The 23,802-nt window shown below is 41.6% G+C and overlaps 1 protein-coding gene across 1 annotated transcript in view; it reads right to left on the reverse strand.

The window, feature by feature from the left end:
• The window catches only part of LOC124595938, a 38,022-nt gene extending 15,338 nt beyond the window's left edge, over nucleotides 1-22,684 (reverse strand). Inside the window, exons 1-2 of the mRNA XM_047134857.1 lie at nucleotides 22,590-22,684; nucleotides 12,000-12,886 (exon numbers count right to left, since the gene is read on the reverse strand). Of these exons, the coding sequence (XP_046990813.1) occupies nucleotides 12,000-12,860 (861 nt within the window). The 5' untranslated portion in view covers nucleotides 12,861-12,886; nucleotides 22,590-22,684. The remainder of the gene's footprint in view (nucleotides 1-11,999; nucleotides 12,887-22,589) is intronic.
• Between the last annotated feature and the right edge of the window lie 1,118 nt (nucleotides 22,685-23,802).

Below are 23,802 nucleotides of genomic sequence, written 5' to 3' on the forward strand. Positions count from 1 at the left end.
CCAGTTATAATACTTTTCATTGTTTATATCGGTATTGCACACAAGTTACAGCAGTCATTACCATGAAGATAAGACTTCTCACACTGTTTTGGTGCTTGCTCATCATTGCTTGGAAGGCATTATCGTATTTAGATCGACAAATGTTACGCAAGTCTAGATGTGGGTGACGCACTAACAGTACGAAGACAGACGTTGTCGGCACATTGCGATGAAACACAAAGCTGTTCCCTTACTTCACGAAAAATGTAAAACTGAAGAACGGTGAATACGTAACGGAGTACTGCAGCAAGCAGACTTTGATAAAATGGAAGGACAAGAGAGCCGTCGTGAAGGTGAACATGTTCCATGACGAAAATTTTCATGCAGCAGATTGAAAAAACGGCACCTTACAAAAGCCAGGTCTTCTCATAGATGACAATAAATATATGTGAGGCGTAGATAGAAGCGATTTCCAGTTGCAAAGCTACCAAATGGCGAGGAGCTGATCGAACAAATATTATTAGAAAATGTTTCGCCATTTATTGGGTATTGTATGTTTCAATGCATACGTTCTGTACAAGAGACCTTAGAAAAGAGACATCTTATTGGCGTGCTGAATGTGAGGTTCCTCTCTGTGTGGCACCTTATTCGAAAATAATTAACACAGAGAACTATGTGTGATCATGTGGAAATAAAATTTCATTCTCTTTTTAGATGCATTGTTTGCGATCCTAATGCACTTGAGTTTTGGTCCATAAACTGAAATCAGCACATAAATGCTATTAGGAGTAAGTAAGGGTCATGATGCGACTGAAACAGCATGCACTAGGGGCAATTACCCACTGAGTCAGAGAAGCATACACAAAGAATATCCACATTAGGGATTAATGCAGATAGCTTCTGCTATGTTTACACATAAAACGACCAGTGATGGTGACAAAAATCTAACATCTCCAAAGAAGATGTCAGGGTCGATATCTCAAAAGCAAAATCTTTAGTAAAATTACTTATCATTTATTGGGTACAAAAACTACATGTAGGTTCCCTATTACAATACACAAGTAAAATTATAAATCACCAAAATTAAAACTGTAAGATTTTGAGCTCAAAATACTCTTTCTAATTAAATGTTTTCACAACTATATTATCTGTGTTACTTATTAAAATGTACTGGCAATACTGATGAAAGCTTTCAAATTAAGTAGCACTTGCTAGTGACAAAATTTCCGTTGCTGTACCACACTTTCCTAGCTCTGTGGACATTCAAATTAAATATTTCCACATCTAAGTTGTCTGTATAGCTTACAAATATACACGCATTACTTGAATAAATTGTATACTAGCAGACGGCCATAGCTCGATCTCTACACATTAAATTCATCTAAATAAGTAAAAAATTGATGCAAAACAGACACCTGGGCACTACAGCAGATCTAAATGAAGTTCAGTGAGAAAGTAAAGAATGACAACATTTTATTTTCAAAAGAACCTGTTCACCCATACATCTTTGAATCCACAGCAACATGATAAGGTTGAAAATGCTTTTTGTAGATACATGAAATGGCAATTGTCCAACGAAATCTGTGGGTAGATGGAAATATTAGCCTCATCATCTTACCCAAAGTTGGTTCAGTCAGCAAGGATCTGCATCAGTGGAGTAAGTTTACCATTATCTGTCTAGGTAGGAGTTAATGTTCTCATGTGCAGGTTACCATTGAGTCTTTCACTTTATTTTCCACAGCCATTGTAAACTTCCTCTGGCAAAACATTTGGAGCAAGTAGCTACAGTTTTGCGGCAAGTTGATAGATTCATAGTATCTGTCGACACATTTTTGGGGTAGGTGATACATTTTTGAATTAAGTTGATCCACTTTCAGGGGACCAAATTGATAGGCAAGTGGATATATATTCAAGGGGGGAATGTTGATAATGTATATCTGGACACAACATCAAAAAATTATTAATAGTATTTTCACATCTATCTCATTATCATCATAATCAGTAAATTCCATTTGCGAGATTTATACACCACAGTAAATTTCCCCTCTTTCTTTAATGTTTATTTTAATGAGACAGCAACGTTAATATCATGGTCTGATAAAGCTCATCCCAGTTTTGCTTGCTGGAACAAATCACAGCTTGGCAGAACAAGCTTCAGCTTACATAGTTGACATTGTGATTAGATTTATTGACATCTGCACATGAGAACTGATGCAATTTTCAAGCATGTCATACTCCACAAAGTATTGGGCAACGGTTGTACAAAGTGATGACTTATGGTCGAATTGGTTCGTTTTGTTGTGACTTGTTATGACATAGCAACCTGATTTTCCTTGTGAAAACAGTATGAGAAATTACAGTAAGAAGTCAAACAGAGACACAAAGCGAAAAGAAACATTTCGAAGCAGAAAAAAAGCTGTTTCTTCGCTGAGGAAAACAGCTAATACGTATGGAATGCATTTCATCTCGTTACATCAATGCTTTCACTAAATGGAAACCGATTCTGCTAGTAATAATACTCGATACAAATTAATCAATGTGATATTTTAAGATGAGCCAGGTTTTCAATTTACTGCCATCTCCACAACAAACACAGTGAATCAATATGTAAAAAATAATATATATACAGCCTCTTATCATCACTTAATGGAAACATTATTTTATTCTCAATTTCAGACCTTAATCCATGTGTGTCCAAAGTTAGATACAAAAAATTTTGGGAGGTTTCATCAGAGGAAAGGATGCAATTCAAGAAGCATGGACTTCAACTTCCCATCAGACCTGTTGCTAAATACACCTTAATCCACCTATGCCCACTGTTCGATACAAAAAAGCTGGACAGGTTTTGATGAAATCTCGACGAAATATCCGCAGGAAACTGGTAGTGCCGCAAAAAAGGCATGCTGAAACTGACTCTGTACTGGAAAAAGCATTTAAATTCGGTTTTCAAGTGCTACGACTATTCGAAAAGAATATGGACCAAGACAAATACATTAAAACCAAGGAAAACAATACACACTACTGGCCACTAAAATTGCTACATCAAGAAGAAATGCAGATGATAAACGGGTATTCATTGGACAAATATATTATACTAAAAGTGACATGTGATTACATTTTCACGCAATTTGGGTGCATAGATCCTGAGAAATCAGTACCCAGAACAACCACCTCTGGCCGTATAACGGCCTTGATACGCCTGTGCATTCAGTCAAACACAGCTTGGATGGCGTGTACACGTACAGCTGCCCATGCAGCTTCAACACGATACCACAGTTCATCAAGACTAGTGACTGGCGTATTGTGACGAGCCAGTTGCTCGGCCATCATTGACCAAACGTTTTCAATTGGTGAGAGATCTGGAGAATGTGCTGGCCAGGGCAGCAGCCGAACATTTTCTGTATCCAGAAAGGCCTGTACAGGACCTGCAACATGCGGTCGTGCATTATCCTGTTGAAATGTAGGGATTCGCAGGGGTCGAGTGAAGGGTAGAGCCACGGGTCGTAACACATCTGAAATGTAACGTCCACTGTTCAAAGTGCCGTCAGTGCGAACAAGGGGTGACCGAGACGTGTAACCAATGGCACCCCATATCATCACGCAGGGTGATACGCCAGTATGGCGATGACGAATAGACGCTTCCAATGTGGGTTCACCGCGATGTCGCGAAACACGGATACGACCATCATGATGCTGTAAACAGACCCTGGATTCATCCGAAAAACTGATGTTTTGCAATTCGTGCACCCAGGTTCGTCGTTAAGTACACCATCGCAGGCGCTCCTGCCTGTGATGCAGCGTCAAGGGTAACCGAAGCCATGGTCTCTGAGCTGATAGTCCATGCTGCTGCAAAAGTCGTCGAACTGTTCGTGCAGATGGTTGCTGTCTTGCAAACGTCCCCATCTATTGACTCAGGGATCGAGACGAGGCTGCACGATCCATTACAACCATGCGGATAAGTTGCCTGTCATCTCGACTGCTAGTGATACGAGGCCGTTGGGATCCAGCACGGCGTTCCGTATTACCTTCCTGAAGCCACCGATTCCATATTCTGCTAACAGTCATTGGATCTCTTCCAACGCGAGCAGCAATGTCGCGATACGATAAACCGCAATCGCGATAGGCTACAGCCGGCCGCGGCGGTCGAGCGGTTCTAGGCGCTTCAGTCCGGAACCGCGCGACTGCTACGGTCGCGGGTTCGAATCCTGCCTCGGGCATGGATGTGTGTGATGTCCTTAGGTTAGTTAGGTTTAAGTAGTTCTAAGTTCTAGGGGACTGATGACCTCAGATGTTAAGTCCCATAGTGCTCAGAGCCATTTTTTGATAGGCTACAATCCGACCTTTATCAAAGTCGGAAACATGATGGTACGCATTTCTCCGCCTTACACGAGGCATCACAACAACGTTTCACTAGGCAACGCCAGTCAACTGCTGTTTGTGTATGAGAAATCGGTTGGAAACTTACCTCAGCACGTTGTAGGTGTCGCCACCGGCGCCAGCCTTGTGTGAATGCTCTGAAAAGCTAATCATTTACATATAACAGCATCTTCTTCCTGTAGGTTAAATTTCACGTCTGTTCCACGTCATCTTCGTGGTGTAGCAATTTTAATGGGCAGTAGTGTACATTTATGAAAAGAGGAGATTCTGGAGAAAAAATGATTACCATCACAAAGAAGAGAATAAAAATGATTGTGATGAGGAAGAAGAAGAAGCAGAAGGTGATGATGTTGATGATGATGATGAAGATGACGACGATGATGACGCTCTGAACTGGTACACGCTCTGCAGCAAATCACCAGCAGGCATCAACCCAAATGAATTGATAGAGTAATTAGTTTCCTTACTGGCTTTGACAGTGGTGAGCAGTAATTCCCATAATAATGAAATTACTCCCTATTGAAGAGGTACGTCGAGAAACATCAATTATTGCTTGAAGTTGTGGAAAGCAAAGTGAAAGCCTCAGTGGAGTGGTAAGTTGCATATTAAACAGCAAAGACAAATGCTACCTAGGCTGTACGTAGATGCAAATTACGCAAAATAACAAGCCGCAACTCAATATTTTCACTAATAAATTTTATTTTCTTCAAAATATTCACATTAATTCGAAGACTGGTAAAACCAGTTACTCCGTTAAATAAGCAGAAAGTGATTGGAGCCCGCAATGTAGTGGTTAGCGAATTCACTACACAAAATCAAATATATTAAAACAACTGGAAAAACACAGATCGTGTTCAGAGATAAGCGTTAAATGAAGATAAATTACACAGCAGTTCACACCCAGACTGAATCTAACCGACACACGATGCAATAACCTATGTGTGGTTAGTAGCAGAAATAATCTAAGTATCTCACAGTCAAACTGAGTCAACGTCCAACTTCATTGTACAGAATCAGAGTCAGAATTCGACTTCACGCGAGAAATCATAAGTTCTGCAGATCTAGAAGCAGAAAATAATCGAAGTTTTGACTAGTCCACAGCGAACTCATGTGACATAAATCGAAGTCCCACAACCGAAGACCCAAAAAGCTCCTATCTTCCAAAACGAGTGTGGCTGGTGCACTGTTCAGACTGACATAGATGTTGGCTCAACCAAGTCGATCCGAACACCGTCCTCGAGCAAGATGACCGCTGCCCTTTTATGGTCTCAGTTCACCGTTTCACGGAAAATCTAACACCTATGTCACTTAACGAGTTTCGTGGTTTAACCACCGTAATTTACATTTTCCATACATAAGCATTACTGACAATGTAACTGCGTCACTAGATGCTCACTAAAATTCAAATCCAAATCCATATCCTGCATTTAATTCCACGTGCGACAATTCATCCAAAATTTTCAAATTGAAACAATTACAAAACGTCGCTGAAGTACTTGAAAATAATTCATTCTCTTCGTACAGTCAAATATTACGGCATTTATGGATATGTCACCACTTTCTCATCAGACTTTTATTCCTCTTTCCAATGCACTATTCAGAATTGAGATATGTCTTGAGTAATGATCAAAACTACGCAAATTTTATAAACAATTAATAAAACACAAAATAAAAATTATAAAATTGAAGGACTGAAGGTTGAGTATGTCGTGTAACGACCTTCACCGACTTATACTGCCTTCCTGGATGTATGCTCGTATTGTATCAGACGTAATATCAATTTTCAAATAAGATCCATTTAAATGCTTCTCACCGCTTAATTAATTACCCAGCAAATCATGTGAACATGTGACTCGAAGCGCCTCGCTAAGAACTGTTGACTGAACGCTAGATCTCTTCTATACATTAAATTCACTGAAGCGCAAAAGAAACTGGCATCGGCATGCGGTCGGCAACGCCTATGTAAGACAACAAGTGACTTCCGCAGTTATTAGATCGGTTACTACTGCTGCAATGGCAGGTTAACAAGATTTACGTAGGTCTGCACGCGGTGTTATTGTCGGCGCACGAGCAATGGGACACAGCATCTCCGAGGTGGCGATGGTAGGTAGCGTCCCATACGACCATTTCACGAGTGTACCATGAATATCAGAGATCCGAAAAAAATCTAATCTCTGACATCGCTGCGGCCGGCAAAAAGATCCTGCAAGAACGGGACCAACGACGACTGAAGAGAATCGTTCAACGTGACAGAAGTGCAATCCTTCCGCAAATTCTTGCAGATTTCAATGCTGGGCTATCAAAAAGTTTCAGCGTTCGATCTATTTAACGAAGCAACATCCATATGGGCTTTCGGAGTAGAAGGCCCACTCGTCTACTCTTGATGACTGCATGACACAAAGCTTTAAGCTTCATCTGGGCCAATCAACACTGACATTGGACTGTTGATGACTGTAAACATGTTGCCTGGTCGGACGAGTCTCGTTTGAAACTGTTTTGAGCAGATGGACGTGAAAGGGTATGGAGACAGCCTCATGAATCGATGGACCCTGCATTTCAGCAGGGGACTGTTCAAGCTGGTAGAGGCTCTATAATGGTGTGGGGTGTGTCCAGTTAGAGTGATATGGGACCCCTGATACGTCTAGGTACAACTCTGACAGGTAACACATATGCAAGCGCCCTGTCTGATAACCTGCATCCATTCATGTCCGTTGTGCATTCTGACAGGCTTGAACAATTCCAGCAGGACAATGCGACACTCCACACGTCCAGAATTGCTACAGAGTGACTCCTAGGACACTCTTCTGAGTTTAAACACTTCCGCTGGCGACTAAGCTCCCCAGACACTAACATTATTGAGCGTATCTGGGATGCCTTGCAACGTGCTGTTCAGAAGAGATCTCCACTCCTTTCCTACTGTTACGGATTTATGGACAGCCCTTCAGGATACGTGGTATCATTTCCCTCCAGCACTACTTCACACATTAGTCGAGTCTATGCCACGTCGTGTTGCGACACTTCCGCGTGTCCGCGTAGCCCTACACGATATTAGGCAGGTGTACCAGTTTCTTTCACTCTTCAGTGTAATAACCAAGTTATTACCCTTTTTCCGAACTGTAGGAGCCGGCCGGTGTGGCCGTGTCGTTAAAGGCGCTTCAGTCTGGAACCGCGCGGCCGCTACGGTCGCAGGTTCTAATCCTGCCTCGGGCATGGGTGTATGTATTGTCCTTAGGTTAGTTAGGTTTAAGTAGTTCTAAGTTCTAGGGTACTGATGACCTCAGATGTTAAGTCCCATAGTGCTCAGAGCCATTTGAACCAGTGATGAAGATGTTGAAACTCCAAGCCACGTAAAGGTCAACACCATGCAGATCGATAGTTTTTAAGGAGACTGACAGTGATTTATCGGCGGAGACAGAGCTGAGCAAAGAATTGATTGAAAAAGTGTAACGTGTTGTAAATATTGTTGTCAATAATGCAGCCGTAGACTGTCTGGTCGATACAAGAAGTGACGGGAATTGTGTTTCAGAGGCATTTTGAAAACATGTAAATAATAATGATGTTGTTGTACATTTAGTTAGCCATGAAAAATTAAGATTGCTACTGGAAGTCACAGTATGCCAATCAGAAGTTAAGCTATCTTCGAAGTTCAAAATGGTTCAAATGGCTCTGAGCACTATGGGACTTAACATCTGAGGTCATCAGTCCCCTAGAACTTAGAACTACTTAAACCTAACTAACCTAAGGACATCACACACATCCATGCCCGAGGCAGGATTCGAACCTGCGACCGTAGCGGCTGCGCGGTTCCAGACTGAAGCGCTTAGAACCGCTCGGCCACACCGGCCGGCTATCTTCGAAGTAAACGTGGATGGAGTCACATATGTCCACAGATTTTTTTGTAATGCCTAATCTGTCTACAAGCATTTTGTTGGGCATAGACTTTCTGGCCAACTATGTTGGTAACATCAGTTACCAACACGGATTCACTGACCTGAATACTAGCGCAAATAGGAAATGTGTTTGTTTCGCAGATTCAGTTGCAGGTGGAAAATTGGTAGCCTGTTCGTACACAGAAGTTAAGTTCTTGGGAAGTTTACTTTTGTATGTATGTTTATGGTGCGTAAAATTTTATTGTAATTAATCCTGTGGTTTAATTCATGATGGAAGTGGTTTGATTATATTATGTTAGTTTAATTTTTAATTTGATTAGCTTCTACTGTTGTGTTTATTTTTGTATGGAGGCACCCGATGTATAATTCTTTTATTCGATCGTTTATTTGCACTAACAGCACGCACATCACAGTGAGATTCCATGTTCTGACTTGTGCAGTGTTGTAGTCGGTACTCTTTTTGAGTGGGTACACTGGTTGCAGCATGAGAAACAAAAACTGCACTCACGTCTCTTGTTCTCACCACTGCAGGTCTTCTTCAAGTGTTTGCCTCTGTCTTAATCAGTTTTCGGTCGTGTGAATTTCGTATGCTAAGGATAGATTTTCATAGTATCAGCTATGATGAAGTACACTCACGTAAAAAAAAAAAGAGAACACGTTGAACGACTAGTGACAGGACGTTCATATTCACAGGATATGTACATTATCAGTCACTTCGGTTTAGCATGTGTCCTGTTGCCCAGTAGGCACAGGCTCCGCCATGGGCCCTGACAACTTCTGCCATACGTGATGGCATCGACGCTTAATGGCGCGAATGGCGTCCTGTGGTATAGCCGTCCATGCTGCTTTCACCTGGACCCAAAGTTCATCTGTGTTGGTTGGCACTGGGTCACATTGCTGCAACCTTCATTTCACCGTATCCCACACATTTTCGATTGACGACAAGTGTGACGATCAGGCGGGCCAGGGAAAAAGACTGACATGCTGTGACACCAAGAGGGCGCGTGTTCGTGCAGCCACATGCGGTCGTGCATTGTCTTGCTGAAAAATGGCGTCTGCGATGCAGCACAGAAAGCATATGGCTATGGGTCGCAGAATGTCATTCACGTAGGTCACAATGATCACAGTACCCTGGACACGCACCAGTTGTGATTTGTGGTTGCACTGAATAGCATCCCACAACATATGGCCTTGAGTTTGTGGTGTATGTCTTGTGCAAATGCAGTCACTGTGATGCTGCTCCCCCTGTCTGCGGCGAACCAAAGCACGGCCGTGACTCAAACAAACAGGAAGTGGAGTCGTCTGAAGACACTATCTGATGCAATGCCTGTCCCCAGTAGCATCGTTCCGTACACCATTGCCGTGTAGCATGTTTCCGCACTTTCGTCAAAAGTAGGCGGAGGAGTGACCGACGCAGACGTAACCCATGCCGTAATAAAAGGCGACTGACTATCACACCTGACAGTGTACGATGTGGTACAATATTCGACTGTTGCGCCAGAGCCGAGGAGGACACAGATCTGTCCTTCAATGCCATTCGGATGAGGTGTTGATCTCCTCGGAGGGTGTTCTGGGTGGTGCGACCTAATCCATGTTATCGAGTTCTACTGTCTTCCGTGAACCGTTCTGCACACACCCGTTGAACTGCCGAAACACTTCGTCCCACACGAGCAGCAATTGCCCAGATGGATGCGTCACATTCTGTCATGCCAGTAATGGGTCCTCTGTCATGCCAGTAATGGGTCCTCCCACTTTCAAACGGACTGATTTGACAGTACGGTTCGCTCATGCGTCTCGCTGCTTTAAATTTCTCAGTTATCTCCTCCGTCAAGCTGCCATTTAACAACCCTAACTTCCGCCTCGTCGGACATGCTTTTGAGAAAACTGTCTTTACGTGAGACTAAAAAATTCTCCATGTGGTATTGATCTTTCCCACTAAAAGCGTACTTTGGTTTGGGGCTCGCCATGAAGTGTGCAGCCCCTAGCTGACTCATCGCAACGTTTCTCCGTGCGGCACTGACAGACGCGGTTTCCGTCTATTTCAAATGTGAATAGCCTATGAAACAGCAGACAAATTTATAAAATCAAATGCAACTACTCTTACATAGCATGTCACAGCTTTATATGTTTTATTGAACGGGTCACAACATCCGACGTACGTATATAGCTTTGAATTTGCACTTTCAACATTTGTCAGTTTCATATTTATTGTATTATGTTTGACGACCGATTGTCTGCAGAATGCTTGAAAATGACCACGTGTCAAAATTGCAATCGCAATAAATTATGTTTTAACAGCCTAAAGGGGAATGATTTCGTTTAAAAATCTCACAAGGGCTCTGGAGCCAGTTACCCTCAAACTTCAGGTACGAAATTAATTGGAAGGCTGGTGGGGAAAACGTAAAATGCTTTCCAACTCTGTGCAGCTCACGAAAGCAAAGTTAACGAGTACAGAAATCACACAAAAACAACTAATCAAACAACACAAGTTGCGTAGTAAAATCTGACAAATTGCGAGCTGGTCAGAAAGTGGATTAAGCTTTCGCGAAAATGAACGACACTTAAAACTCTCCAAGGTCAGCAAATATGTGACGAAACGCGCCAATCAGCACCAGATAACGACGGTCAAGTTGGCCTACAGAAAATGGCTGCCCCCGACGACCTCAGGACAACGGATGTCCCAGATGACGTCACCCCGAACGTGATTCCAACTGTGCTTTATCAAAACCAACTTCCCACTTCATGGAAAACTCGACTCCCAGCCATTGGCAAAGTGACCAGCGAGTATTTCACTTTACATGCATGCGTGAATACTGTGGAAGCCTGTAGAAATTTTCCATTTTGGGCCTCCAGAAGGCATCTTAAAATGCAAGAGGTTGGTATCATTTGCTAGCCGTGTTCCCTTCGCGCTGAAACACAATGGCGGGGAAGACCCATGTGACTGGATAACAAAATCTGGAATGAAAGGCAACAAATTTTCTCACGCTGACTGAGTACAGCCCATTCCTAGATCAGCGTGAAGGAAAGTGTATTCGTCATGCTCATTGATAAACCAGGGACTTGCAGTGGCTTAAGGGCAGACTGCCTTGAAAGGAGAAAGCCGCTGACATTTGGCGACTGAGTGTAGAGTGTCAAAGTATGGAGCAAAGGGTTACCGCTCTCGACTTCCGCAAACTGCAGTGCCCTGGGGAACCACGTCACTTCTTTGAGTCCATTGCGATTCACCTCTAACGGTCAAACTGGACCATGGGACGAACACCTGGGCCTGATCGTTTCTAACAAAATAATGTGAGGCCGTCTTCATTAGTTATGAAACCTTGTACCCTCCTCAAAAACAGCCAAGAATTAAGCAGAAGAACAATCAAATACTGCATATCAATAAGTGACTGTCATGTCACTCCGGCAGATGAGTCCCTATCCTGGATGACATAATGATTCTGCAAGCCAAGAAGCTTTAAATCAGTCGAAACCCTAGATACCTTTCCCATACAGACAAATTTGCTGTAGTAAGCGTCGGTCCGTGTTAAATAAGAAACATTTCGAAAATCTAGAAATTCTGACTCTACTTAGTTAATTCTATCCATATAGGCAACAGCATATTCAGCAAGTTACTGAGGATGATAACAACTCTCCTCACAGCTTAAACCAAATAGTTTATGTTACGTTCTGCCCAGACATTTGTAGAAATAAATTACGAAATATGATTAGTGAGATGAGCACTGATATTACTGAACAAGGAAACATCATTCTCACCTGAAAATCAACTAGTCGGACTTCTGAAACTTCTCCATTCACATACTTAAACATCATGTTGTTCTTCCAGCAGTCACCGTGGGCCAATACCTGAAGCTTTGTTTGATTCCTGATCTGCTCCATTCTTTCACTCGCAACATCGAGTAATCGGTCAGCAAATGTCCTGTATCTTTCTCCATATTGCTCGTAGCCAGGAGATTTATCAAACTCATTCGCTAGGGCTGTCATTATCTTTTTACATAGAGTTCCCACAAATTGCAGAGCGTCTTTGTCTGTGAACAAGTGAAAACGGAACGTGTCCTTGTATTGCGGCTGTTTGCTGAGCATGTAGACTGAAGAGGCATGGAGTCGGGCATATGCCCGCAGTGCGACTCTGCAGTGTTGGAGGTCTAGCGGTTGGCCACCCTGAGCCAACCTGAAGCCGGCCGCTGATAGGTCCTCCAGCACGAGGAAAGCCGCGGGCTGCCGGCCCCATTGGTAGCACTTGGCTGCCAATGGCCGGAACTCATCTCCCTCCAGCGCTACCAACTGCTCGTGGACCTGTGGCACAACATCATGTAGCATCTCTGCCTCGAACTTGAACGCATCTATTTTGTCTACTAGATCCTTCAGTTCACCTGACTCAAGAGTGGTTTTCACTATTAGGGTTTTCTTCTGTATCTCCTCACTATTTTCATATCTCAGAGAGGCAGTGAGTCTGAACATCAGGCTTGTATAGCCAACTCCTTCAGGATTTGCATACTTGACGTTTATGGAATCGACGGTAATTTTCTTTCGTTCTGCATTCTTCAAAGCTGATTCTATGAAATCGCGATTTATCCATGAAGGTGGCGGCACTCGTGTATCAGTTGATGATTCCATGTTGTTAGCTTGCCTCCGAATCGAATCTGTAGACAGAATAAAACACTGCATGGTAAAACGCATACGCAAATGGCTCTATATTTTGCAGATATGCAAAATGAAAAAGGGGGTAGTGAATAAAACAAACTACCTGCTGTAATCATAACTCTCTCTCTCTCTCTCTCTCTCTGATGGCCACACACACACACACACACACACACACACACACACACACACACGCACACGCGCACACACACACACACACACACACATACCACACTCTTCCCATTCCACACATTATGTACATGTGGCCCAACAAATCCCTGTACCCCCTTTCACTTTGTGTAAGTGGAAGAAAAGTAGTTGTTTAATTCGTATCCGTCATTTGAAGCTGGTGAAAAGCGTTGTAGTCAAAATTACATTGTTCTGATTATATTAATTCAGCTGTGAACCTATGGCTGATGGTCGACGGCTGATGTAAAGCAGACACCGTTACACTGTCGACGAATAATTTGTATCATGTAGGTGTCAGCTTTAACTGGAGACAGAAAGAACTATTGCGTATAGACCCAGAAAATAATTTTATTAATAAAAACGAAAGGGATATCATAAGCTAATTTAGCACCAGTTATCAGGGTTATCAGGTGAGTGAATTATCACACATCAATGAAGAGAAATGTTCAGCTGATGATTCATCAGAAATTGATTCGTATGATAAGAATTATGTAAAAGTTGTTGACAAGAGAGCAGCTGAACTTGAATAACTGCGTTCTACAATGCATGATATTTGAAAACCAAAGAATATGTACCGATGTTTGTGAAATAATTAACTGACGATGGCATGGAGCAGAAGTTTGCAGTCTGCCGTGTTTGTTCACTCAGTTTCCAAACGCTGTGTCTCGCTCACGACCGTTACTCTCTGACGACTGTGCTAGGCTGACCAGATTTCAAAGGCAAAAAGCCGGGACACTAGTGCTCATACCCAATACTTAATTTCCTTACTTCACATATGCTTACATTTCTTGTCAGTTACCGTGCTATTATGAAATCGATACTAGGGATTCGATGAAGCAGCAGCTGAAAAAGCCGTAGCAAGAATGTATCTTCATTTTGTGAAATGGAAAGGAAAATGTAGGTACAGTACATATAAATAAAAATGTTTTCCTTGGAAATAAAAAAGGGCCATATATACTTATTTATTGCAATAGCTCGGATATATTTTTTTCCAATGTTTAGTCACTGTTTCAAATATGTACAATTTGTTAATCTTAATAACTATGCAATAATACTAATCAGTAATAAGACACAAATTATACATTTCATCCTAAGATTTATCTTTGCTGTATTTACCGGACAATGATTTGATACTAGCAATTACTTGTTAGAACGAAGATAATCATAAAATTCTGTGCAAGATAGACTGAAATGAGTACTCGCACTAGCAATAGCTGTCATTGTATCAAAACTAGCACTTCCTTTTTCATCATGCCAGTAGATTTTAATCAGACTGGAAACCCTTTCTACTGCTGCATTTGTACTTGGCAGATATAATGCTAAATTTATATTTTCTCTACACACCCCACAGAAACATAAAGAGTTTCACATTTTTTAAGTATAGCAGTCCCCCTTTCTTCAAGCAGCACTTCTTTATCACCCAATGTTTAATATGCTTTTCCATTATGTTCTTAACATGTTAGAACTTACCGAATAGTGAGTTCCCATTGAAAGCAGACTGAAGAATACCATATTGAGGTAAGAACCTAAGTGAATCCTGAACGTTAGTCCAGTGGGGTAGATCATTGCAACGAATCCAAGAAATAACCTGAAGGTTTGAACACTGACTTCAAGTCCGCTATTTTATGTAATTCACACAGTCATCAAAAAATTTTGGAAGGATTTTCCTTAAAGGCGGTTCTTAAGAATCTGTCGACCTTTCTAGAAATTAAATTTTGTGTGAGATTGTCAATTAAGTCAGAAGTTTCGGTGAGTGAGATATTTTTGACTCTCAGTTCGTTTAATGGTAGCAACAAAAACTTATAATTAAGCTGCTACTAATCTCAATCATAATGGCGAATGACTGTTAGAGAAGAAATCCAAAATTTGAGGGCAGTTGTCATAGGACAAAAAGTATGACTGAACTCCTTCTAAACTATCCAGGGCCCTCTGCAACGCAGGAAGAACAGACTGTTACTTAACAGGGACTTGTATTCAACGCCAATAAACTCATAGAATTCTTTCAAAGCGCGGGTTCCAACAGTATATGTTTCAAAATATTTGGAAAGTTTGAACAGAATCACTTCAACATCAATTAACAAACATTCCGCTGCTGATTGAATATTGCAGTGCAAAACATAAGCCCCACAGCCAACAACCTAAATGATTTATTTAATTTTGCTTGAAGTTTTTGATAAACATGCTGTGTTCTATTACTGTCGGGTCCTACAAAGCTAGTATTTTCATGTTTTTACTTCGTCCATTAAACGAAAAATTTTCTCATTACACTGAATTTGTGTATCAGCTGTTTCGTATGGAACATCGCTAATATCCAAAATTTTTACTTTTAAGCGAAACCACGAATGTAATATCGAATCACTAATAGAATCATTTTCATTGCTTTGTGATTTGATGCATGAGTCATTATAGAAACATACTTTGTTTTAGTAATTAATTAGTTATTACTGTAAGAATATGGGAGGCAAACACATTAATAACAATTGCTCCATTTTTAGTTCTAGCACAACAATATTTCGGTCATTCGAAAACCTTACTGATCAAAGAAAAAGTATAGTCATTTTATCTAAAGCTATGGCTGTGACAGATGGCATGATACGCAAAGATACCTTCTTCAGCAGGCGGTTTTAAATCAGGCATCTTTAAAAAAACGAATTCATCCTCTTTCTACTTGTAGATCCCGATGGCGCTTCCTTGCACTTATTTTGGAGGTGATCTCTTATGTCACTCCTCCCGTGGGGACCTGCACTAAACACCGATCTGTATATCGGATACCCAACCTTATCATTTAGGTCACTTTCCTTAAAAAATGGAAATACTTTCTTTAACGCTTCATTAAATGAAAACTTCCGCTTGGGCATTTTCATCAGACACCACACTTTCTGAGTTTAATATTCACACTCTCTCACTACTAACAGTAGTATAGTAATTTTGTCCGCAGAGTTGATCCTCCGTCGACTTATAAATCAGAACTGTTGTTCAGTTGTTCCAGACCCGACAGACTTGAAGCTTTGTGACTGAGTAAGTGAAATCTACCAACAATGCGCTACCCTTAACCGCTGTCAGGACAAGCATGCATAACATGCCAAACAATATTCCATAAGCACCGCTAACAAATGCAGTGTTGCTCACATTCTTCACAAAATTTACTTCCACATGGCTGCAGTCCCGTTAGGATAAATGGTTTAAATGATGGTCATTTATGCCTCCATTGGTTTTGGTTTTACTTGTCTCTTTGGCCATAATGTGGAAGGTTGGCAAGCTAGAGACAGCGGATAAGTAATAACTGCTTTTCTTTCCAACATACGTCTTTCTCTTTCTTTATGAATAAAACGATTTAAACCAAATGCGGTATATGTTGTGAAAATATATTTCTATGACGTCCTACTTCTGGGACATTGGTTTTTCACAAATATTTGATGATTTGGAACTATTATTAAATCTATTTTGTTTCTAGACTAAAAACCGGTACAGTTATGACTCCCGGATGATTTTCTCGGGACACCAGAACATTTACGTGAAAAACGGGAACTTGTCCCGGAAAGACTTGGACGGCTCGTCAGCCTAGACTGTAAGGCATATGGCAGTTCACACAGAAGGAAAGCAGTTTCCTGGTCTAAGAAAAATGCCTATTATATCAAAGAGTTGGAAAGGAGCCCGCATCATGGGCCAGAATGTCTTTGGACCATATTTTTCGAAACATACGTGAATGGATATTCTTACTCGGTCATGTCACAGACGTGGTTACATGTGTTTTTCTTGTTTCCGTCTTCTTTTTCTGTTCCCAAAGCCTCTTCATTCTTAGGCTGTGTTCCTGTCTCCTTTGCTCTGTCCATATTTTGCCTGTTTTCTTCCATTATTTTACTTCAAATTACAACAGGATAGAGCTACAGCACCCTTCCCTCTTCAGGTGTTTGAGTTTCTTGACGCAGAATTTCGAGACCGATGGATTGGGCGTGGTTCAGCAGCATTTCCATTCCCATTGAAATGGCCACCAGGAATCCCGGACTTAACAGGTCAGACAACTAATTACGCGGAATAATCAAGTCCCATGTGGCTCGATGTTGGCACAAGAGTAACGAACATTTGCTTAAAAGTGTTGAGAAACTCTTTTGAAGGTATTGTTCAAGACGTCAAGGACGACCTCGAGGTCCTACATATCTGCGTAACGCACGACGGTTCACATACAGAACTGCCAGATACATTGTTTTTATTTGTAAGTACGCCAATTTTCGATATAAGTTTTGACCCAGGTGTCGTTTTATTGAGTTCACTGGACCTCGAGCGACGAGACTGCACCAAACTACTAACAATGTGCTGCATGTGTACACTAACTACCCCAGCAAATTGATAGAGTGACTTTTAACGAGAATATCTTGAATATGAGTGTCTCTAAGTGGAGAAAGATATTTTAGAAGCTCGGCCTATCTGCTTTCACGTGGCGCAGATGTTTTGACTTTCAGGCAACACTATCATATTGAATGCGCCAAGCGTCGCCGGGAAGCATCAGGAAACAATTTTTCTCTATCAAAAGTTGTTCCCTATTACGTGAGCTATCAATCCTAGACATCTGGCGCAAAAACAAATGTCTAGGATTGATAGATTACGTAATAAGAAACAACTTTTGTTGGAGACAAAAATATGCTCCACAGAGCAGGTTTATCGGTCGAGATCTTGTTGTGCCTTTTCCAGGCTTGGGGATCGCCATGGGGGGAGGGGGGAGGTGTTCACTGGGGGCCGAACCGCGCAGTAACCTTGGGTTCGGTGTGGGGCGGTGGTGGGGTGGGTGGACTGCTGTGGCCTGTTGTCGGGTTGTGAACCACTGAGGACTACGGCAGGACGAAGCCTCTCCGTCGTTTCTAGGACCTGGTTTAATACACAAATACACATTAGTCACTATTGCTAGCATCTTACCATCTCCTGGGAGCTTTAATCATAGCTGTGTTACTAACTAAAATTTAATTATGACAAATTGTAGCAAGAACAATGAGCTTCTGATGGATCCGTGCCATTACTTTCAAACAGCATACATACTCTCATAGTACGGAATGAAAGTTACAATAATTCCTTAACAACGTATATGACGTTTATCGTCGTTTTATTACTTCGAATCACACATTTAACGACGGGTTTTTGAGAGATCCTCAATTTCCTGGCGCTCAGAAACGGCCTACGTACATATGGGCTTCAACTGGAAGCCAATATGGCGCCTCAGGACTCTGAACTGAAGGAAGATGGCTTGCATGTGACGTAGATTTCGTTCTGCCATCAATGGTTCAAATGGCTCTGAGCACTATGGGACTCAACTGCTGTGGTCATTAGTCCCCTAGAACTTAGAACTACTTAAACCTAACTAACCTAAGGACATCACACACATCCATGCCCGAGGCAGGATTCGAACCTGCGACCGTACCAGTCGCACGGTTCCGGACTGCGCGCCTAGAACCGCGAGACCACCGCGGCCGGCGTTCTGCCATCTCCTAGGCCTATGTACAGAGGCACGTTCTGAATATCTGACACGCTACATTTCATGGGCGATGGATTGGTCGAGGGAGGCATGGTAGCATGGCCTTCCCATTCATCGTCCTGAATTCGTTGGATTTCTCGCTGTGGGGACATTAAAAGCCATCAGAGTATGTCCAAACCATTGACAATGTGTAGACGCTACAGGAGCGTGTCTAATGCACGTGACCCAATTCTAGTGGAGCCAGATACTTTGAAACTAGCTTGCGCACGCTGCTTCGCTCACGTCGACTGTATGGCCTATACAGTTTTTTTTTCATGTAATCGAACTTTTGTGTTGTTACACCCATTGCTCATACATAAATGAACACTCTGCGCAAACAGTGTAAAACCAAATACCAATTTCCGTAGTTCTAGCTTCAAAATTGTCTTAACAGCGATATATTTTCAAAAAATCTTTGACCCATTGATTCATCCACTTAGGGGTGGAATTTCGAAAAACACTTCTTAAACGGTGCCTACAGTATAAGATTAACACCCTCTCTAAATTTCAAGTTTCTATCCGTCGTGGTTTGGGACGGGCGATAATAAGTCAAAGAATCAACCAGGTCCTATTTCATCCCATTAGGGATTGAATTTCCAGAATCATGTATATTTTTATTTCTAACCGAGACGCATAGTACAAATTTTCATAGACGGAGCTTTAAAAATGCTGTAGTAGTTCTTTACTGATGATTTCTTTTCAAGAACTATTTTTCACTCACTATCTCACCCCCTTATGGGTTGAAGTTCGAAGAATTCTAAAAACGCTTTTTCTTTTATTTCTGACCGAGAAAGTAAATATCTACTTTCGCAGTTCTTGCTACAAGATTGCCATAACAGCGACATACACAATGCGATCAAAAGTATTCGGACACTCACAAAAACATACGTTTTTCATATTATTATTTTAAACATAGCTGCGTAACAGCAACGGTTCCACGTAATTAAATTTAAAAAAAGCCGACCCGTTGCAAAGGATAAAGTAATCTTTACCTAGGTTTAGATAAGTTTAAACCTATCTTCTTCAGAAGTCGGCAGTATTATATTAACATGGAGTGATACGTCATTGCCATTTTTACAAACATCTCCGTAGCTCCATTAGTCAAAATCAAATATAGCCCTAAGAGTAGGGTTTGTCAGATAAATAAAATTAAGTACATGGAAGTTGGAGAGCGCATAAGCAACTAATTTGATTTTGACTAATGGAGCTACGGAGATGTTTGTAAAAATGGCAATGACGTATCACTCCATGTTAATATAATACTGCCGACTTCTGAAGAAGATAGGTTTAAACTTATCGAAACCTAGGTAAAGATTACTTTATCCTTTGCAACGGGTCGGCTGTTTTTAAATTTAATTTTTCATATTAGGTGCATTGTGCTGCCACTTACTGTCAGGTACTCCATATCAGCAACCTCAGTAATCATTAGACATCGTGAAAGAGCGGAATGGGGCGCTCCGCGAAACTCACAGACTTCGAATGTGGTCAGGTGATTGGGTGTCACTTGTGTCACACGTCTGTACTCGATATTTCCACACCCCTTAACATCCCTAGGTCCACTGTTTCCGATGTGATAACGTAGTGTAAACGTGAAGGGACACGTACAGCACAAGAGCGTACAGGCCGACCTCGTCTGTTGACTGACTGAGATCGCCGACAGTTGAAGCGGGTCGTAATGTGTAATAGGCAGACATCTATCCAGACCATCTCACAGGAATTCCAAACTGCACTAGGATCCACTGCAGGTACTTTGACAGTTAGGCAGGAGGTGAGAAAACTTGGATCTCATGGTCGAGCGGCTGCTCATAAGCCACCCATCACGCTGGTAAATGCTGCACGACTCCTCGCTTGGTGTAAGGAGCGTAAATATTGGACGATTAAACATTCGAAAAATGTTGTGTGCAGTTTCACCAACTGCGACATAATCGCTTGTACAAACAGTGATCCAATACTGTAAAATGCTTTATTATTCCAGTCTCTGATAACAAATGAATTCTTTAGACGATGACCGGTTTCAGTCTGTAATGACCATCTTCAGATCTTTTTTACACCATGTCCTAAAGTGATACGGCCATAATGGCATCGTCAAAACATATAATCAGCATAGCATCGCCACATAGATTTAAAATATGGTGCAGGATAGGCCACATCGTCCACATAATGATTATTGGTACCTCAGTAGCTAGTTGGCAATAATCACTATGTGGATGATGTGGCCTATTCTACACCATATTTTAAATCTATGTGACGATGCTATTCTGATTATATGTTTTGACGATGCCATTATGGCCGTATCACTTTAGGACATGGTGTACAAAAGATCTGAAGGTGGTCATTACAGACTGAAACCGATCATCGTCTAAAGAATTCATTTGTGATCAGAGACTGGAATAATAAAGCATTTTGTTGTGTGTAGTGACTAATCACGGTACAAAATGTGGCAATCCGATGGCACGGTGTAGGTATGGCGAATGCCAGGTGAACGTCATCTATCGGCATGTGTAGTGCCAACAGTAAAATTCGGAGGCGGTGGTGTTAAGGTGTGGTCGTCTTTTTCATGGAAGGGGCTTGCACCTCATGTTGTTTTGCGTGGCACTGTCACAGCACAGGCCTACATTGATGTCTTAAGCATCTTCTTGCTTCCCACTGTTGAAGAGCAATTCGGGGTTGGCGATTGCATCTTTCAACATGTTCGAGCGCCTGTTCATAATGCACAGCCTGTGACGGAGTGGTTACACCACAATAACATCCCTGTAATGGACTGGCCTGCACAGAGTCCTGACCTGAATCCTGTAGAACACCTTTGGGATGTTTTGGAACGTCGACTTCGTGCCATGCCTCACCGACCGACATCGATACCTCTCCTCAGTGCAGCATTACGTGAAGAATGGGCTGCCATTCCCTAAGAAACCTTCCAGCACCTGATTGAACGTATGCCTGCGAGAGTGGAAGCTGTCATCAAGGATAAGGGTGGGCCAGCACCATAATGAATGCCAGCATTACCAATGAAGGGCGCCACGAACTTTTAAGTCATTTTCAGTCAGGTGTCCAGATACTTTTGATCACATAGTGTATTTTCAAAAATCCTTCATTCCCCATTTCAACCCCTAGGGGTGGAATTTCGAAAAATCCATTCTTAACATGCCAACATATAAGGTCAACGCTCTCTCAAAACTTCAAGTGTCTGTCGTTAGCGGTTTTAGACTGGATGATGATCAGTCGATCAGGGTATTTTCTATTATACACGGCGAGCTCAAAAAATAGTCTGAAATGTTTTTAAGAGTGTTGCAGAGAAAGCTGAGCTGAGAAATAATTGTCAACGAAAAAATACGATACGTTGCACCGTTTTCAAATTAATTAGCGTTGAAGTTAGCCAATCAGGTCATTGTGCGCGCAAATTCAATTGGCCCCTCCGGATACAACTAATTTCAGTTGTTCTCGTAGCCTAAATGGTGGGCACGAGACTGCCTAAGCCTTTGGTCTGGGTTCGATCCTTACTACCGCCCCAAGTCCAATTTTTGTATCGCTCACTTGTTCGGTCTTAGGAAACCAAACGAATACACGTTTGGCGACACTGTCTCTGGCGGGCTGCTTGAATTTTTTTCTTAACAATTCTTTCCCAGCACAACATAGCCTGCAATAGCCTTACAAGCTCTCCAAACTGTTTCTGACCACCCTGTGTAGAGATAGTGCGTAATTCACTGCGAAGAAATGCTGCCTATGGTTGTTTTCACTTCTATGTAACAAAGACGGCAATGAGAGGACAGATTGGCCTACATGGCAACAGGTATTGGTTTCCGGACACATAATTACAGGAAGCTTTCTCTTAGTTTCGACCAATATACATCCTGTAGGGATATGCGACACTTTTTTTAACATCCCTTTCATGAGACTTCTTCCAGTGGTATTACTCACATCGCAATCCACAAACAAACACAATGCACATAAAGAAGTGCTACATTTTACTGTAGTAAATGTCAAAATTAGAAAGAGTTTTACAATTGGCTACTAACCTTTAGCTGTAAGTAAGAAATGTCAGGAGCAGATTTGAGTCTTAGATTTTTCACACTCTTCGTTCGCAGGTCTGTTGCGCCAGAGCAGGCCAGTAGGATTCTGATGCAGTGATAACAGACGTTCTGCATTATATGTGGTGCTCATTACGTTGGAAGGCGTATCTGTGGCGACAGGGAGAGCGATATGAAAGTGTGGAGGGGATGAAATTTGCGTAAGTATCGAGGCAGAGAGGTGGCAAACGAAGTCCGCAGTGCCAAACAGTGCTGCTGCGTACAACAGTCAGTTTCGTTTGACATCTATTACACCTTCACATCTGTGATGAGGAAATAAATGTTGTAACCGGTTTCGATCAATCGTCTACATTAGATAAATCTCATTCCACGTCTTAGAAGATGAGAACAGCTAACGCAGCTTTGGGAAGATGTCAAGTACAACTTTTCTATCCACTAATTCATTGAAACGCGTTAGAGTTTTTCCATTCTAGTGATACTTAGGCAGTGTTATAAGTAAAAATGTAATAGACAATCGCTTATTGATAAGAACCTGCATTGGATTTCACAAGTTGTATAGTAGATCTTAAGCGCCCTATCTCTAAAACCTTTAAGTTACGGATAATAGCAGCCTTTGGAGATGAAAATGTCAAAAATTGACTTACTTTTTCTACTTTCATTCACTAATATGTTATTGCTTGATAAACTTTGGTTACTGTTTTTAGAGGGAGAATTATGTCGCACAGAAGCATATAATAACGATACTAGAACCTCTTGAAGACAGTTCTCTAAAGAGTTATGTATACTTTCCAGAGCTTTGCAGCACATTTAATACTGTGTGAAGTTTATTTCCAACGACCAGTTGCAATTCCAAAATAACTGTAACATAATAGAAAGAGAACTTATTTACACTAATCATCAATGATCCTTAATGTGGCACGGAATGAAAGGGGTATGCAGCCACAAAACTCTAAGGGGATTTACCTACTGAAGTGACGAATCTAACTGAAAATCTACCTGATAACAAAATTAACTTCAAACATAAACTGAAATCATCACACTTTCTTAATAACTTCTCCTAATCGACAGATTTTTTTTTTTTCAAAATGTATGTGAGGCTGTATTTGAATGAACTTATGTGTAAATCACTACGCGTAAAAAAGTATTACAGGTATCAAAAGTCAATGCAAAGGACTTTCATGCGAATGGTCAGCATGTTGTC

The sequence above is a fragment of the Schistocerca americana genome, chromosome 2 (genome assembly GCF_021461395.2).
Source record: "Schistocerca americana isolate TAMUIC-IGC-003095 chromosome 2, iqSchAmer2.1, whole genome shotgun sequence".
Taxonomy (NCBI): domain Eukaryota; kingdom Metazoa; phylum Arthropoda; class Insecta; order Orthoptera; family Acrididae; genus Schistocerca; species Schistocerca americana.